The following is an 18,820-nucleotide window of genomic DNA, read 5'->3' on the forward strand; positions in this document are numbered from 1 at the left end:
AATCCTGTATTTCATGGGAAAACTAAGAATTTCAACATCAAATTGTTTTTTTAAGAGAAGTGCAAAAAAATGAATTTGTGACTTTGATTTATTTCAAGTCTGAAAATCAACTTGCAGATTTATTTACAAAACCACTTTCAGATAGCAGGTTCGAGCTTCTAAGGAAAAAAGTTGGTGTTTGTAGCTCCTAAAGAAAGGAGAGTATTAAAAATTGCTTCAGGACTGAAATATGTCCACCTTTTAATTCTATTTTATTTTTTTTCCTAGTTTTAAGGAATCAGTTTAGGTTTGTTATTTTTTGTTCATGCATTTTATTTAATGGTTTAATTCTAGGAACACGTTGTTAGTGGGTAGTTATTTTTAAATTTTATAAATTGTAATATTTCCTGATTCAATAAAATAAGTTTTCATTGTTCTCCTTCCATATATTCCTTCAAATTTTCCCTTTCCTTTCTGTTCATTTTTGTTCCCGGTTAAAAAACTTTGTTTTTTTATAAACACCAACAATTGATATCAAAGCTATGGTTAGAGCCTATCCTAACAATATTTGTTGTTTGTTGGGCATATTGTTCCACCCGTTATCGGGTCACTATTAGACCATCCAATAATGTCCAGTCCCACGCTCGAGATGCATATACCTCAGGGTGAGGGGGTGTGTTGGAGGTCCACATCGACTAGAGATAAGGCTAATTTAAAGTATATAAGTGAGTGCAAACCTCACCTTACAAACTAATTTTATAGGGCTGAGATGGGTACAGTTGGAGGAAGTATGCAGAGAAACAAGTGAAAGGAAGTCACAATCCACGCAGTTAATACAAGTTCAATTATCCAAATTGTCCAACAAAGAAGAAAGTTGCAAGGTCTTTGGAGGAACGTGTTACTGAAATAGTATACAGGGGAAGTCACAATCATCCTAAGCCACATAATAGAAAAAATGGCTCTCAATTAATGGATCAAACTTTTTCATCCTGCACCATCTCTAGGATTTCAGATCAGTCTAAGGGAGAGGAAGACTTTGAGCAAACATTACAAACTAGTTTCTCTGGAGGTGTTGATGATGATGACTTTGGTCCTCAGGCCAAAAGATGGCAAGATAGGCAAATGACAGATACATCACTGAAATAAACTTGTATTATTGGAAAGAAACTACATGATGAGTTTGATTTCAGTGTGACTAATTATGATTATGAATCTCATATTCCAGGAAAGGAGAGAATGAAAATGATGACTATTCTAAGCTCGGAGTAGAACTGTTAAGGAACCTAGAGTTGTGGTGCAAACCATAAGTGAAATTGACATACTAGATGATGGATATAGGTCGAGGAAATATGGACGGAAAGTGGTCAAAGGAAACCCAAACCCAAGGTATTTCCATTTTTCAGATTGTACTAGAAAATTTAACTGGCATACAATGTTATTAGAAACATTTTTAAATTGTCAATCAATCATAAATTATCCATGTACAAATTTGAAGTAATTATCATAAAGGCCAACAAACATATCATATCTGATGATCAATCATACTCTCTGGGGCATTTCAATCAAACCCTTCATAGAATTGATCTTCCTTAATGAAAACTGTAATATTTGTGTTTAAATGATTATTCTGCCAAGTGAATTTGAAGTAGAACTGAAGAAAACAAACAACACCCTTTTCCTGTATGCCTTTTTTAGAGTCGCAATTTCATTTTTACCACTCCATAAGGCCATGACTTACTCAAAACATTCTTTCTGCAGGAGTTACTACAAATGCGTTGCCCCAAGTTGTCCAGTGAGAAAACAAGTTGAGAGAGTTGCAAATGACATGAATGTTGTGCTAACAACCTATGAAGGAAAACATAACCATGATATTCCTTTAGGACGAGGAAATGCAAGCTATTATAGAGCTTCTCTAAACAACAACACCAGCAATGTAACAGCACCTGCCCCAATATTATTCTAACTCAGCAAGCTTCATCAATTCATTCCCTGACACAAAGCTCTCCGCATCTACAAGTCAAGAAGCTGTTCTAATGGACACGTTGCTCAGCCCTGGAAGCCTAGGATTTTCGTCTAATGATTCATTCCTTCAGTCTCTTTTTTCAAAGAACTTCTAAATTTGGAAGTGGAACACTTGAACCTTACACGTGATAATATTGCTGATATAGTGTTTGTGTATAGCATATAGGAATAGAATAAGAAAATCATGGGAATCTACTAATTTAGTGTACTGAGATTAGAGACTGGAACTGTAGTAAAGCTTGACAAAAGTTAAGCCTTATTTAACTTTCAATTTAGTAATATGAGACACAGAAAACGTGTTGACTTTGAATTCCATTATTCTTTTGTTGCTTGTTTTATAACGAATAAAAGGTTTCTTTTGCGATGTCTCACTACATTCATTTACTTTCTAAAGTTTATGCTAGTCTTGGCAATTTCTACTCTGGTATGCAAATGTCTACTGCTATTACGTCTCAGTAATTTTTGTGTTTCTATAACTTTTCGATCAAAGTTATGTTTTTGTTCAAATTATGAAGAATTCAGCTGCTTCTGATCTATTCAGGAATAGGCTATTGGAGTCTAAGGATGACGAAAATTTGAGAAAGACCAATAAATTGAAAACTATCAACATCATCACCACACTGTATACTGGGACAAAAGCAATTTGTATTACAATCTCATATTATTACAACATTTGCAAAGACTTAAAAAGAAAGAGAGAATATAAACATAATAAACATTAGGAGCAAATCTATACAAGAAAACTCACTGCTTTTAACCTTAAAGCAATATATTTATTCATCTTTTTCCATTTAGGTTTCTCATTTCTATTCACCGTAGGATTTACCCTTACACTTGAATTACTAACCTTTGCAATACTTGAATTACGAACCATACCATTGCAACAAACGCAAAGACTTTAAAAGAAAAGCGGATTCTAAATTTTATACTCAATAGAAAGTTTTTTACTTATATTCAGTGATAGAAGAAAATTTTAACTATTAAGGGTACTTATGTATAAGTTTGTGTTGACAGTTTGTATCCTGAAATAATAGCTGATAGTGATAGACATCAGAAGGCAAAATAGGAGAAGGCAATGGCTGCAGTGTAAATATGCTGTCAGCAGTTTCCCTCATTCTATTTGTTATGAGTCATTCTCTCTGCACCTCACCACCCTCATCTTGCACCTCCAAAAAAAAATTATAATTCTAAATGTGCCCTTTCATAGTCAACGAGGAGAGAGAAATTTTTTTTTAAAAAGATTAATAAAATTTGAAACCCTATTTTACTCATCTTCTTCCCCTGCCGCATCTCACTAATACCCTAGATCTACACCCCCTCCTTCCTCCCTCTTTTTCTCTCCGTCCTATCTGGCATCCGCTGCTTTGCTCGCGTTCGTCCGGCGTCCAGGTTAGTAGCTTCCATCATGTAATATATTTGTTTACTGGTTGGATTCATGGGTAGTGAATGGGTTCGTGGGTCATGATCGGATCAGAGCTCGCTAGAGGTGCACGCCGCAGTTGGAAGTGCGGCAAGGATCAGAGCCGCAGTTGGAAGTGCGGCTCGCTGGAGGTGCACGCCGCAGTTTGATATGCGGCAAACGTACAGAACCGGACTTCGATATGCGACAAAAAATGACGTTTTTCAGAGTTTTTTGAATTAAATATAGATAATTTTTTAATTAAATATAGATAATATATGTAATCTGCAATTTGACACTGTTTCTTTGAATTTGAATTGAATCTGTGGTTTGATCTGTTCGTGTTGTTGCCTATTTTTTTTGAATTCTTTATATTTTTTTTGAAATGTTTTCTTATTGAATTGAATCTGTGGTTTGATCTGTTCGTGTTGTTGCCTATTTTTTTTGAATTCTTTATATTTTTTTTGAAATGTTTTCTTAGGTTGCGTACCTTCGCCGGCGCAAAGTCTTCTTCCTCTTCCTCCTGCTGCTGTATCTCCAAATCTTACAATCCAGTAAACCATAAATTACTTGCTTGCTATTACTTGCTACAGTAAAAAAAATCATGAACAGTGCACGCACCTAAGGCAACTCAGGGTTTATAAAGAAGGAATATTTTTGTGCTTGTGGTTGGGAGTTAGAAAAATGGTTGAGGGTTAAAAAAAATTTAATTTATTAATTACCGTTTTGACTTTTAATTAAATGAAAGGTAAATAGGTAAATTTAAGGGTGGAGGATGAAGTGAGGAAGGTGTAGGAAGATTCACTCATTTGTTATTGGAATAGCTGAAGATGTTGATGACAGCAAGAGATATGCTACAACCTGAAACCAAAAAGTTTTCTAACATTTCATAATGAAGCAAAATACCACTGAGAAACTTATTTTTAATTGCAAAACAAAATCATAGTATTATTATATTAGAAGCATCTTAAGTTATCATTGGTTGGTTGAAGAAAAATAAGTTTAGAATTTTATTCCTTCACAAAAGGATAACGCTAAAGAGAAGTATATCAAGTTTTCAATCCACACTTTTAATCATTACTTGCAAGTCTAAATCATACTTGTTAGGTTAAACTTCAGTCTCTGCCACAGCCAAATAGGACAAAAAGCTTAATTAAACTTCAGTCTGCGACAGCCAAATAGGACAAAAAGCTTAATGAATAAATTGAAAACTTTCATTTTTTGTTATGATCAGTGTTGTGAAACTGCTCACTGCACCTTCATTTTTTTTTTTTGAAATAATTGTCCGGCAGTTTTTAATGAGTCGCCTGTAATCCTTAAATATCTATCCAACCTTCTCTGCCCGCACCTTCATTCCTGCTCCTAATTTTCCCTAAACCCTAATTCTCTCTCAGTTCATTTCTTCCTTCGTACATTTTCCTCCAAAAGTTCACCCCAATCATTTTCCTCCAAGCCCCTTCTCGCACCATCTTCTTGTTGGTCTTCTCCTACGTTGTATTCGTCGTCGAGGCGTTATGGCTGTGTAGGTGGTGTTCGCTCTCGGAATTCCTCACATCTGCGTAGGTCACTTCATTTTCATTTCGTTCATTAATTCGTTTTTCTTTTCGTTCATTTTCACTCTACCCGTTTGAACTTATGATTACTCTCGGAATTGAAACGGTAGAAAAGCACGTTTTAGGGTTCTGATTAGTCTTGCATTTTCTAAAAATATTAATGTATGAGAAGGGTGTGAAGTATGAGGAGATGAGGCGAGGCAAGGCAAAGGGGTGGGAATGATGAATCTCTTGAGTTCTGTTCCAACACAGACAGCGAGGGAGCCTTTTGGAACCATGTTTGCACTGTTGGAAGCAGAGGAAGATGTTCCTCACAGATCTTGTTACACTTCAGAAATTTTGTGTAAATTTAGTATTATGCGTATCGCCACACTATCTATTTTATTCGTATTCTTAATTAATTTCCATTATGCAGGCTGTGACATTGCATGAGCGATGCAAAGTTTTCAAGGGTGAAAGCACTGATTCATCTCAATTGCTATTTTCCTCGCAAGCAACCAAGACAAAAAGAAAAGTGACTTTAGAGTGATCATTTGTGTTATTAAAAGCTCTTGTCGGAGAGTCTCCTAATATTGTAGCTAAGGTATGGCTACTAAATTAGTACATCTTTTTATGTGTTAGTAATTTTATTTTCTTATAAGTAGTAAAATTTAAATATTTTACATTAAAAAAATAAATTTAAGCTTAACTCAATTTCATTAAATAGAAGTTCAGCAAATTGAGATTTATTTTTTATTCATTGAATGCTTACCATAGGTATCTTTGGTCCTATTCCATTTCTAGACATTCAAAAGGTCGTTTAGAAATTTACAAGAAACAAGTGTTTTTACTTACAAGAAACATGTTTTTACTTAGAAATTTTCCCGTAGTTTTCGCAACCACAGGAAAGATATTTTTCAGAAGTTAAAACCTCGGTAATGCTGAAAATAATCCCTGAAGAAAATATATATTTTCGTAGTGACTATATATGTAAAAAAAAATTAAATATTCAACTGATTAAATTCTATAATTATATTTCCTGTATACTTGTAGGATAGCAAATAAGAAAAAAGCTAGGTAAAATCAATTTAGATTAGAAATACTTCTACAAAATAAAAACCTGTGTCATTTAACATGTCTTGATTCTCAACAGTTGAATTTTAAATTAATATATCTATGGTGAATTTTCAAGAGGCATCCGACCATGAACCTTATCTTTGAAAACGAGAAACCAGTAGACTTTTCAACTAAGCATCTTCAATTTCAACCGTTAAATCTTTTAATATATATATATATATATATATCCAACGGTTTATTGTGCTTGTAGGTACGGACGAAGCGTAGAAAGTTGAAATGAAGAGAGTCAAGTGAAGTCTCCTCCCATCAGTTCAACTCATTTCTTACGACCAATTCCTTTCCTTTGCATTTTTGTTTGCTACTCTGATCATCACTTGTTTTTGTGTTGAGATCATGGCATTAGCTGTGGTAGGTGGTGCGCTCCTCTCTGCTTTCTTTGACGTTCTTTTCGACAGGCTTGCCTCCCCTGAGGTTCTCAACTTTATCCGAGGAAGGAAGCCTGACAAGTTGCTTCAAAAGGTGAAAACCCAGCTCATAGTTGTCAGAGTTGTGCTTGCTGATGCTGAGAAGAGACAAATCACAGACTCCAATGTCAAAGAGTGGCTCGATCTTCTCAGAGATGTTGTCTATGAGGTTGATGACTTACTTGATGAAATTTCTACTAAAGCTGCTACTCAAAAGGAGGTAAGCAATTCATTTTCTCACCTTTTCAAAACGAAGAAGATTGTTAGTATTACTAAGTTGGAAGACATAGTTGAAAGATTAGATGACATTTTAAAACAAAAAGAGAATCTTGATTTGAAGGAGATTCCCGTGGAGAGCTACCAGCCATGGAAAGCTCAGCCAACATCTTTGGAAGATGGATATGCTATGTATGGTAGAGATAAAGATAAGGATGCCATAATGAAGATGGTTTTAGAGGATAGCACCAATGGTGAAACAGTGTCTGTGATCCCTATTGTAGGCATGGGTGGGGTTGGAAAACCCACTTTGGCAAGATCTGTGTTCAACGATGGCAAATTTTGATTGCATGATTGAAATGAATTAGAGGACTACGGTCTGCGTTGCATCATATCATTCTTGTTCTTTGGATAAACCAGTTTAGTCCATCAATTTTGAATATCTTGGATTGATGTTTAACCAGTTCAGTTCTTGTTTTGAATCATATATAATCTGAATCTGGTTCACTGTCCATGACCATTTGCATTTGCTAGATTTTGGTGTGACTCTGTGTGCAGAACTGCTTTATGTTGAATCATTAGACAACAACAGCAGTACCTTGGCAGAATCTTGGGATGGGTGTCTCGGTTATAAGAAGGCAGTAGCTAAGAACAAACTTTAATTAGGGAAGTTGGTTTTTGTTTGTTTAAACTGTTCATGTTTTACTTGTAATTGAAAGCATTGGGTGGTCCCTACTGATTATGGATTGATTTTACGGTGTAGTATCACTTTGGGGGCAATCAATTGAGAGCAAATAGGACATTTTCCCAGCCTCATCTGCACTAACCGAGAAAGTCAGCCAGCTTCTTGATTTAGACCGAGAGAGGGTTGAAAGCCACATTTGCTCACGTGAAATATCTGCAGAAGTGGACCATCTTAGTGGGCAGCAGCATTTGTGTTTATAATAGTTTGTTATTGTTTTCTTCATTTTGATGTGTAATAGGCTTTTGTGTTAGCTTTCTTTTAATTTCATTGTAAAAGGTCATTCAAAGTCCAAGTGTTTTGGAAGAGTTCTTGGTGCTCTTTCAACTCTGGGCAATGTTCCTTGTTTGATTTGTGCTTGTGTTTAAATTCTTGTTTCACGTGTTTAGGAGTGATTTAGGCTAGAAGAGATTAAACTCTAAGCCTTTGTCACAATAGTTGTTCCCAATCAGGTATCTAGTCATTTTGTTTGTCTTTAATTGTTTGTGTGATAGAGTCATGTATTTTGTTTATAAAAGTAATTTTACTTTAAGGGGTATTTAGTTAGTAACATAAGACAATTTTGGCAAGGAAAGACTTGGTACTTAAGTAGTCTTTTTGGTTCATCTTTTTTACCTGGAATTTGTCTAATTGTGAAACCTATAAACTGTTTAGATTAGAAAAACTTTTAGGAACAAAAGATGTCAAGTAATAGAATTAGTGAACTTGAGAAGCAAAATGCTCTTAGATTCATAAAAGAAGAACAAAAGAAATAGAGAAACCAAGAGCTTTTAAGAGAACTCATTCAAGAGGATAAATCATTCATTAAAAATTTAAATGGGTTTTCTCATTGGGAAAGAGAGTTTAGAGACAAACTTATGACGTTTTTGAATGAGGGAAGTAAAAGAAGAATTGAGAGAGAACATAGAGAACTACAAGAAAGAATAGAAAGAAAAGAGAGGAGAAAATAGAGAAGAATAGAAAAAGAGAGAAGAGAGCACGAGAGAAGAAGAGAGCAAGAGAGAAGAGGAAGAAGAAGAGAGCAAGAAAGGAGAGAAGAGGAAGCAAGAAGAGAAAAACAAGAAAAAGAAAAGAAATGGAAGAAGAGAAGAACCTAAGGGCAACATCTCCTCCTACACTCACAATAGAACCTAGACTATTAAGGGGAGGTTTTCTTTCTTTTCACTTTTCTCCATTTATTTTTGAATTTCCAAAATTTCACTTTTCTTCCAAAGAATTTGTCATTCCATCTCTTCAAAATTTGCAATTTTCATCATGTGGCATTTCATAACTTGAGTTATTGTTATGGTTACCTTTAACTCAAGACAAAATTAAACTTTTAAATGAAGAAAGACTTCTTAAATTTATAAAAATTGAACATTTTAATATTAGGAAGCCTTTTTCTAAATATACATTTCCATGTATCTTATTGGGTCAATTAAAACTAATTGGAGATATGTTTGATGCTTATTGTAGATTCACATTTGATGCAGGAGGAACTTATATGGAGCTTACAATAATAAGTTTTCAAGCAAACCATTAGAATCAGATTTCATGACAAATCTTTTTCAAAGGAGAGGGATGATAGATGGGACCCAAGCTCAATTATCTTAGTTTAGTATTTTTTTTATTTTTCTTAAAGTATGTGTAAAAAGGGTTAGGAATGTGATAGATAGGAAGTAATTTTACTCTATATATATATAAACATGTCAACAGCTCTTATAAGACGTTTTGAGAATATTGAATTGCATTTCTTTATAAATGACTCGAGATTCATTCTTGAAAGTCAGGGATTCTTCCCGGCCACCTTCCATTCACTCGCCATCTTCATTCTCCCATTTACACTTCAAATTATCACTCCTTCATATCAACATCTTTCCCTCAACCGGCGTATGCACTTGGCACGCGTCAGTTATCCTATCAGCCACTTCACTTCTGCTTGCCCCGCATCAGACCCCTCGCACCACATCATCATTGCCTCTCACATTCACTCTCACGCGAACCACTTCTTCAGAATTCCATTTCTCTCTCGAAACAACAACGCCCTTCTTAGGGTTTCTTCTCAAAGGATCATTCACCACACTGCCTTTTCTCCTCGAGACCCTCTTCACCGAACATCATCTTCATCAACCATTACAGAAACTTCATCTTCTTCACGATTTCGCACCGTAAGTTTTCCTCACCGAACCATATCTTCCATTCTCACCGATTAGAACCTCCTCTCCACAGATTTGAAACCTTATTCACCGATCCTTCTCACATTTGAACCGATTATTCGATTCATCCGTAGTTTTCCCCTTTTTCTAGGGTTGTCACCCATTAAATCTTCTTCTCCACCGTTCAAATCCGCTTCCGCATCAAACCCTAGGTTTTTAACCCAACAAACCTCCAAATCTAGGGCTCACTGTTTGTCTTCTTAGTTCTTCAGCTATTTTCGCTGCCCTATTTGCTTCCTCTGCTTCTTTTTGCTGTGCATCAATGTCAAGGATGTCTCGAGGAGTCCAAATCGCTCAAGTTCTGTCTTCTCCTCGGAGCGTCGTCTATCACAATTTGTATCTTGATATGACAGCTGATAATGCTAGACACCAGAACGTAAAACAGGAGAAGGTAATTGCTGCAGCTGAAGAGGCTGTAAATATGTTGTCAGCAGTTTCCCTCATTCTTTCTGTTATTGGAATAGCTGAAGATGTTGATGATAGGAAGAGATATGCTACAACCTGAAACCAAACAGTTCTAACATTTCATAATGAAGCAAAAGACCACTGAGAAACTTATTTTTAATTGCAAAATAAAATCATAGTATTATTATATTAGAAGCATCAATAACACTTAAGTTATCATTGGTTGGTTGAAAAAATAAATTTAGAATTGTATTCCTTCCCAAAAGAATAACGCCAAAGAGAAGTATCAAGTTACAAAAAGTGAAACTTTTAGGTTAAACTTCAATCTGCCACAGCCAAATAGGACAAAAATCTTGATAAACAAATTGTAAAACTTTCACTTTTTGTGATCAGTGTTGTGAAACTACTCACTGCAGTTCGATTTCAACATTGAAGTTAATTCAGAGAACTGAATTTGGATTTAAAACAGAACACCAATGAAATGAATGTAATGGAAGAAGAAAGAATGTCAAACTTGATATCCAACAAATCAACAACCCAGCAGTTCTTGACTGAATTATGTTTTTCCCAGTGAAAAGTTCGTAAACTTGACAAAAGCACTTGAACTCCACTGTATAAACTAGATAGAATTGCCAAAGCCAGTAAGTATCTACAATCCAAAAATTCCAATTTAACATCAAATATGTAAAAGAAAAAAATTAAATACTCACCTGATTAAATTCTTTAACTATTTTTTCTATACAATTGTAGGAAAGTAAATAAGAAAAAAGCTAGGTAAAATCAAATTAGATTAGAAATACTTCTACAAAATGAAAAACTATTTCATTTAACGTGTCTTGATTCTCAACAATTGAATTTTAAATTAATATATCTATGGTGAATTTTCAAGAGGCATCCGACCATGAACCTTATCTTTGAAAACGATAAACGAGTAGACTTTTCAACTAAGCATCTTCAATTTCAACCCTTAAAACTTTATGCTAGTCATGGCAATTTCTACTCTGGTATGCAAATGTCTACTACTATTACGGCTCAGTGATTTTTGTGTTTCTATAACTTTTCGATCAAAGTTCTGTTTTTGTTCAAATTATGAAGTATTACTTCCGATCTATTTAGTAATATGACTATTGGAGTTCAAGGATGAAGAAAATTTGAGAAAGACCAAAATTTGTAAAGATTTTGTAGTGTCAAGTTTATGTGTAATTTTCTAATAATCCATTGATAAAAATTGTTCTCATGTTTACTCTTCACGACTTTTCAACAATTGGTATGAGTCCATAATTCATCTCATGTATAATGTGTCAAACTCTAGATGATTATTATATTATTAGATGAACCTTGTATAAGTCCTACTAAATAATAAGTAAAATTAAATAGATTAGAAAATTAGCCTTTGATTGAACAAGTGACCATTAAAAGTCAAAATATAATAACCAAAACTATATTATTAAAAAGACATTTCTAATCTTCAATTTCAACCGTTAAAACTTTTAATATATATCCAACGGTTTATTTTGATCAGGGTACGGACGAAACGTAGAAAGTTGAAATGAAGAGAGTCAAGTGAAGTCTCCTCCCATCAGTTCAACTCATTTCTTACGACCAATTCCTTTCCTTTGCATTTTTGTTTGCTACTCTGATCATCAATCACTTGCTTTCTGTTGAGATCATGGCATTAGCTGTGGTAGGTGGTGCGCTCCTCTCTGCTTTCTTTGACGTTCTTTTCGACAGGCTTGCCTCCCCTGAGGTTCTCAACTTTATCCGAGGAAAGAAGCCTGACAAGTTGCTTCAAAAGGTGAAAACCCAGCTCATAGTTGTCAGAGTTGTGCTTGCTGATGCTGAGAAGAGACAGATCACAGACTCCAATGTCAAAGAGTGGCTCGCTCTTCTCAGAGATGTTGTCTATGAGGTTGATGACTTACTTGATGAAGTTTCTACTAAAGCTGCTAGTCAAAAGGAGGTAAGCAATTCATTTTCTCACCTTTTCAAAACGAAGAAGATTGTTAGTATTACTAAGTTGGAAGACATAGTTGAAAGATTAGATGACATTTTAAAACAAAAAGAGAATCTTGATTTGAAGGAGATTCCCGTGGAGAGCTACCAGCCATGGAAAGCTCAGCCAACATCTTTGGAAGATGGATATGCTATGTATGGTAGAGATAAAGATAAGGATGCCATAATGAAGATGGTGTTAGAGGATAGCACCAATGGTGAAACAGTGTCTGTGATCCCTATTGTAGGCATGGGTGGGGTTGGAAAACCCACTTTGGCAAGATCTGTGTTCAACGATGGCAAATTGAAGCAGAAAATATTTGATTTAAAGGCATGGGTTTGTGTTTCTGATATATTTGATATTGTGAAGGTCACAAGAACTATGATAGAGGAAATTACCCGAAAGCCTTGTAAATTGAGTGATCTAAATGCTCTTCAACTTGAGCTGATGGACGAACTGAAGGATAAAAGATTATTGATTGTCTTGGATGATGTTTGGATCGAGGATTGTGACAATTGGAATAGTCTTACAAAACCATTTCTAAGCGGGATTAGGGGCAGTAAAGTTCTGATCACAACCCGCAATGAAAATGTAGCGGCTGCAGTGCCTTTTCATACTGTTGAAGTATATCATCTAAGCAAATTGTCAAATGAAGATTGTTGGTTGGTATTCGCAAACCATGCATTTCCTCCCTCAGAAGCCAGTGAGACTAGAGGAACTCTAAAAAAGATTGGAAAGGAGATTGTTAAAAGGTGCAATGGGTTGCCGTTAGCGGCACAGTCACTTGGAGGAATGTTGAGAAGAAAGCAGACTATTAGAGATTGGAATAATGTACTTCAAAGTGACATTTGGGAACTTCCTGAAAATCAGTGTAAAATTATTCCAGCACTCAGAATCAGTTATAATTATCTCCCTCCACATTTAAAACGGTGTTTCGTTTATTGCTCATTGTACCCCAAAGATTTTGAATTTGAAAAAGATGAACTGATCCAGCTGTGGATGGCTGAAGATCTTGTAAAAGCAGCGAAAAAAGGAAAGACTTTAGAAGAAGTTGGTCAAGAGTATTTTTATGATTTGGTTTCGAGATTCTTTTTTCAATCTTCAAGTCGGAGTGGGGGTGCTTACTTTGTAATGCACGACCTCATTCATGATCTAGCAACATTTCTTGGTGGGGACTTCTATTTCAGAACAGATGAACTTGAGAAAGAAACCAATATCGACAGAAAGACTCGTCATTTGTCATTTACAAGATTCAGTGATCCAGTCTCGGATATTAAAGCTTTTGACACAGTAAAATTTCCAAGAACTTTCTTGCTAATCGATTATAAAGATTCCCCATTCAACAACGAAAAGGCACTGCATATTATAGTGTCAAGGCTTAAGTACTTGAGAGTTTTATCGCTTTGGAAATTCCAAAGTCAACTTGCTCTGCCTGATTCAGTTGGTGAATTGATACATTTGCGTTATCTAAATCTCTCTCGTATAAGTATAGAAACTCTGCCGGAGTCACTATGTAATTTGTGCAATCTACAAACTTTGAAGTTGTCTTATTGCTCTGAGCTGACTAAGTTGCCTAGTTCCATGCAGAATCTTGTAAACTTGCGTCATCTTGAAATTTTTGGTACTCGCATAAAAGAGATGCCTAAAAGAATGGGGAAACTAAATCAATTACGCACCTTGGATTGTTATGTTGTGGGCAAGCATACAGAGAATAGCATCAAAGAACTGGGAGGACTTCCAAATCTCCATGGTACGTTTTATGTTCAGAAATTAGAGAATGTTACCAAAGGCGAAGAAGCATTAGAGGCCAGGATAATGGATAAGAATCATATTAGCAATCTATCCTTGGAATGGTCTATAGCTAACGACAATAGCATCGACTTCCAAGTTGAGTTAGATGTACTCAGCAAGTTAGAACCTCACCAAGATCTGGAAGCGTTGTCCATAATCGGTTATAAAGGAACCAGATTTCCGGAATGGGTGGGGAATTTTTCCTACCTCTACATGACAAGTATAGGTTTATATAATTGTAACAACTGTTGCATGCTTCCTTCACTTGGGCAACTACCGTCTCTCCGTAACCTTTTTATTTCAAACATGAATTCGGTGAAGACTATTGATGCAGGCTTTTATAAGAAGGATGATTGTTCATCTGTGACGCCCTTTCCATCCCTTGAATCTCTACACATTTCTAATATGCCTTGTTGGGAGGTGTGGAATTCTTTTGATTCAGAAGCTTTTCCTGTGCTCAAGAATCTGTATATAGAAAAGTGCCCCAAACTAAAGGGAGATCTGCCAAATCACCTTCCTGCTCTGCAAACACTCGAGATTAGAAATTGCGAGCTTCTTGTCTCTTCTGTCCCAGGGCCTCTCACCCTTCGGACACTAGAGATACGTAAATGCAAGAAAGTAGCGTTTCGTGAGTTTCCTCTTTTGGTGGAAAGTATAAAAGTAGAAGGAGGCCCAATGGTGGAGTCCATGATGGAGGCCATCTCTAACATCCAACCTACTTGCCTGCAATCTTTGAAATTACAAAATTGTTCGTCAGACATATCTTTTAGAGGTGGTCGTCTTCCTGCATCTTTGAAAACTCTTGATATCAGAGGTATAAACAAACTGAAATTCCCGTTGCAACACAAACACGAATTACTGGAATCACTTTCAATAAATAATAGTGATGATTCGCTCACGTCTCTTCCATTGGCTATCTTCCCAAATCTCACTAGTCTTCGAATCACAAACTGTGAAAATATGGAATCACTTTTGGTCTCAGGGTCAGAGATTTCGAAGAGACTGAACACTTTTGCGATTGACCACTGTCCCAACTTTGTATCATTCCCGGGAGAAGGATTGTGTATGCCCAATTTGACTAGCTTCACTGTTTGTAATTGTGACAAGTTGAAGTCGTTGCCCGATCAGATGGGAACTCTTGTCCCAAAGATGGAATATCTTTCAATTTCCAACTGTCAACAAATTGAGTCATTCCCTGGAGGAGGTATGCCACCTAACTTGAGAACAGTTTTTATTGAAAATTGTGTGAAACTACTGAGCAACCAAGCATGGGTATGCATGGACATGGTTACCTCTCTCAGTGTGTGGGGTCCATGTGATGGCATCAAATCCTTTCCAAAGGAGAGTTTGCTGCCTCCCTCCCTTGTGTCTCTGGATCTATTTGATTTGTCTAGTCTGGAAACGTTGGATTGCAAGGGCCTTCTCCATCTCACATCACTCCAACAATTAAACATTGAAAGGTGTCAAAAGCTGGAGAATATTGCGGGAGAAAAGCTGCCTCTCTCTCTAATAGAATTAACGATATATAAATGTCCCTTGCTGAAACAACGATGCCACAAAAAGGACCGTCAAATTTGGCCTAAAATCTGCCACGTCCGTGGGATAAACATTGAAGGTAGATGGATTTAACTAGTATGGATGATGAGAAGGTAATTCTCCTTCTTTCACTTACATCATCAACCTCTAACCATGAAAAACTATTTTTGTCTGTGTTATCTTTTCATTTCTTGTCTTTCTCCTTTCAAATTTGACTTAATTAATATTGCATTCAACCAGTCTTAAGTTAGTTAATTGTTCAGTTTCATTGACTGGAATCGCAAGTTTAAAGGAAACCTAATATTTTGTATATATGTTATTTAGCGAGAGCATTCATGTCATTTTCTATTAAACGTAGTCACTGCAGAAGTGAGTAATGGTCTTTTATTTTTCTTAACAGTCTTTTTCTCTGTGGTCAGTGTCAAGATTCTGCTTAGTACTATAGTGAATATGGGAGACAGATAATTTTCACTGAAATTGCATATAAAGGGGGTAAATTGAAGTAATTTTATCCATTCATGTTTCCTAAACATGAGTTTATAATTGTCTTATATAAAATTAATCAAACAGCGGGTTGAGGTCAAAATTAAATTCATGACTAGAAATGTGGTATTTGTTTTTCAGACATGCTGTATTGGCTTGGAGAAACTGCAGCTGTCCATTGTAATGTACTGCCCTCTACGAGGTCATCACTTTTGTGTTTCACTTATGGATTCGAGTTGAATATATCTGAAAGCTATATCGCATATGGATTGAGTTCTGGCAAGTAAATTCTGTCTTTAACGCCAATTCAGAGGACATATATTTATGGAAGTCAAATAAATTTTAGAATGAAATTCAAGCTCAGTTTAATCATGGCCATGAATTTCTTTTCTTTTCAGGATACATACTTGTAACCAGCCAAACAGTTCAACCTTGCATAATTTTTTCATAGTAGAATAGTAAGCATCAAGTAGTGTGCTGAGCTTCATATTATATTCGTAGCCAAAGGCCCGTGAACCAACTTATCAATTGCACCTCAGGTGATTTGAAATGATAATAAATTACAGTTGCCGTCTATTAGCTCTAGGAGAATTTCCAAAGAAAGAATTGTAATTAACAGGGAAATAAAGAAAAAGACAAAAAATTGGACAGTGCTCTTTTCACATTTTTATATTTTATTCTTCTTCCTATGTATAACATCAATTTTGTAACTTATGTATATATCATATAGGTTCTATTAAAGGAAGTCATTGTAATTTGAATGACTCTACGAAGGTGGACTAAAACTTCTCACATTTGTTTATTCCCCTCACCCGTTTCCTCTCCCGAACAATTATTTGCAAATTTTATGTTTTCTTATTGATACTGAATTCAATGATATATGTGAAAATGCAAAGTTACCAACATTGACATTATACCTTTTTCACAAAAAGTTGTTTGTGTGGATCAACTTTAAACATGTTCTTTAAAGGATCTTTGATGAAAACAAAATGTTACAAGGTCCTTATGAAATAATGAAGAACCAAGCATTCCAAGTATAAAATAAACATTTATAAGCTTGATGTATATCATAAAATACTTATATTTCTCAAACAAAATATATTTATTCTCTAAGTAAAATCTTATTACACGAAGTATGCAATTTCGTATTTGTTCAACCAAAAATTTATTAAAGCGCTTGCATTTATCCATAGAAGCCTAGTAACAAATAGTGCCTACGTCTATGAGATGAAACACACAACAAATAGAGCTTACATCTATGAGATTATAAAAGTGTAATGTAAATTCTAGAAGATATAGAAAATCTTAAGATAGAAATATTAAAATGTAATAAAAGTTGTAGAATATTGTAGAAAAATCTAAGATAGGAAGAAAAAAATCGAAAACATTCTGCATAGGTAAAAATCTAAGACATTTCACATAAGTTGTGGCTAGTATGTTCTAAAATAATCTATGGATCTATAAATACCCATGTACTCTATCATTTAATGAAGACAAAATTTGAAGGAATTGAAGGAAAACAAACAGAAAGATTCAAGGGCTTAATTTTCTCTTCAACAAGCAGTTGATGAAACAATTTTTTCAAGGATAATTTGATGGCATACCCCCTAACCATGGCCGAGCACTTTCAAAAAGAGTTGAAGTTATTTGTAGAAGATGGGCCTAGACTCTATCTCTTGGGCCATCATGAAGCTTTTAGAGTTTTTGGCCTTGTATTTTGGGCCAAGTAATCTAGGATTTATTTGGGCTTTATGTTATAAGCCTAATAGTGTGGATTTAATTTGGGCCTTGTATTTTTGGCCAAGTAGAATAGGGTTTTGATCACCCAAGTCAAAAAAGGGCCAAGGCCCAATGTTGACCAAGGTGGGATGTCCACACCATGATTTTACCGAAGGGTTAACATTCTTAGCTAGCTTGGTGGACAAGAGAGAGTGGATGGCCTTGACAAGTGTCACCCTCCTATTGGAGAGTTTTTCCTCTTAGTTAGTAGCCACATGTCACTCTAGGAATGGAAAGTATTTTTCATAAGTAGTAGCCACATGTCACCCTCTCGTTTGGAAGGATTTTTTCCACTTGTCTTCTTCTTATTTGAGAGGATTTCTCCTTGTTCTCCAAGCTAGCCAATGTGGCTCTTTTAGGTTAAAGTTTATGCCTATTTTGAGACACCTTAGCCTATAAATGAAAGTGTCTCTCCTTCATGTAATTACTTTTGATTTAAAGTACTGTCATGTTGTCATTTTGTGTCATACTACTCCTTTAAGGTCACCCTATGCTACAACAACCCAAGTGGCCTCCTCTGGCTACCTTCCTCCAAGAGTTGGACCAACTTCTCTTAGAGAATCATCAAACATCACCTCCATCACCATAAAACAGTCGATGACCGAGAGCCTTAACTCTCATTTCCACAAACTTCCGAAAACACTCACACTTCACCCTTCACCATGGCTTTCTCTTCTAGCTTTGACTCAACCTAGGTAGAAGATTATCCATCATAATTTGTGCCACAAATGCAAAACAAGCTTGGAACATAATACAAGAGGAGTTTCAAGGAACTTATGAGGTACGTAATGTTAAACTTCATTCTCTAAGGCGATAGTTTGAATTAATAAGAATGAAAGAATTTGATACCATTAAAGACTATTATTCTAGAATAAAAGAAATAGTTAGTCAAATGAGAGCCTATGGGAAAAATATTCTTGACAAAAAAAACCATTGAGAAAATTTTAATTTCTATTCCCCAAAAATATGGTCGCAACCGCAATTGAATAAACAAAAGAATTGACTACATTGTTGATAATTGTTGAAAATACCGTTATCCGTGATGAGATTTTGATACTAAATACACCATTTTCTACTTAGAAACTTGCTTGAAATCATGTTTTTCTGTTAAGTTGTGTGAATAAGAGAGTTAAGGTTGAACTTGATGATTTTGTGACTAAATTCCCTTGTTTTGGCAGGAAATGGGATAATATGGAAGCAGAGCTGA

At 35.4% G+C, this 18,820-nt stretch overlaps 1 protein-coding gene across 9 annotated transcripts; it reads left to right on the forward strand.

The window, feature by feature from the left end:
* The first annotated feature begins 4,617 nt into the window (after positions 1-4,617).
* LOC108347369 (putative disease resistance protein At3g14460) lies at positions 4,618-16,628 on the forward strand. 9 transcript variants are annotated; one of them, XM_052868964.1, is made up of 7 exons: positions 4,618-4,963; positions 5,369-5,536; positions 6,260-6,299; positions 6,465-6,693; positions 7,453-10,017; positions 11,554-15,464; positions 15,976-16,628. In XM_052868964.1, exon 6 carries the CDS (start codon positions 11,701-11,703, stop codon positions 15,442-15,444), a length of 3,744 nt encoding a protein of 1,247 aa, XP_052724924.1. In that variant the 5' UTR covers positions 4,618-4,963; positions 5,369-5,536; positions 6,260-6,299; positions 6,465-6,693; positions 7,453-10,017; positions 11,554-11,700; the 3' UTR covers positions 15,445-15,464; positions 15,976-16,628. The 9 variants fall into 9 exon arrangements, with proteins under 9 accessions (XP_052724924.1, XP_052724923.1, XP_052724918.1 ...); XM_052868963.1 differs by having other exon boundaries at positions 4,618-4,959; positions 6,260-6,693; XM_052868958.1 differs by having other exon boundaries at positions 4,619-4,959; positions 6,260-6,693; positions 6,814-10,017.
* The last annotated feature ends 2,192 nt before the right edge of the window (positions 16,629-18,820 follow it).

This window comes from Vigna angularis, chromosome 9 (genome assembly GCF_016808095.1).
Source record: "Vigna angularis cultivar LongXiaoDou No.4 chromosome 9, ASM1680809v1, whole genome shotgun sequence".
Lineage (NCBI taxonomy): Eukaryota > Viridiplantae > Streptophyta > Magnoliopsida > Fabales > Fabaceae > Vigna > Vigna angularis.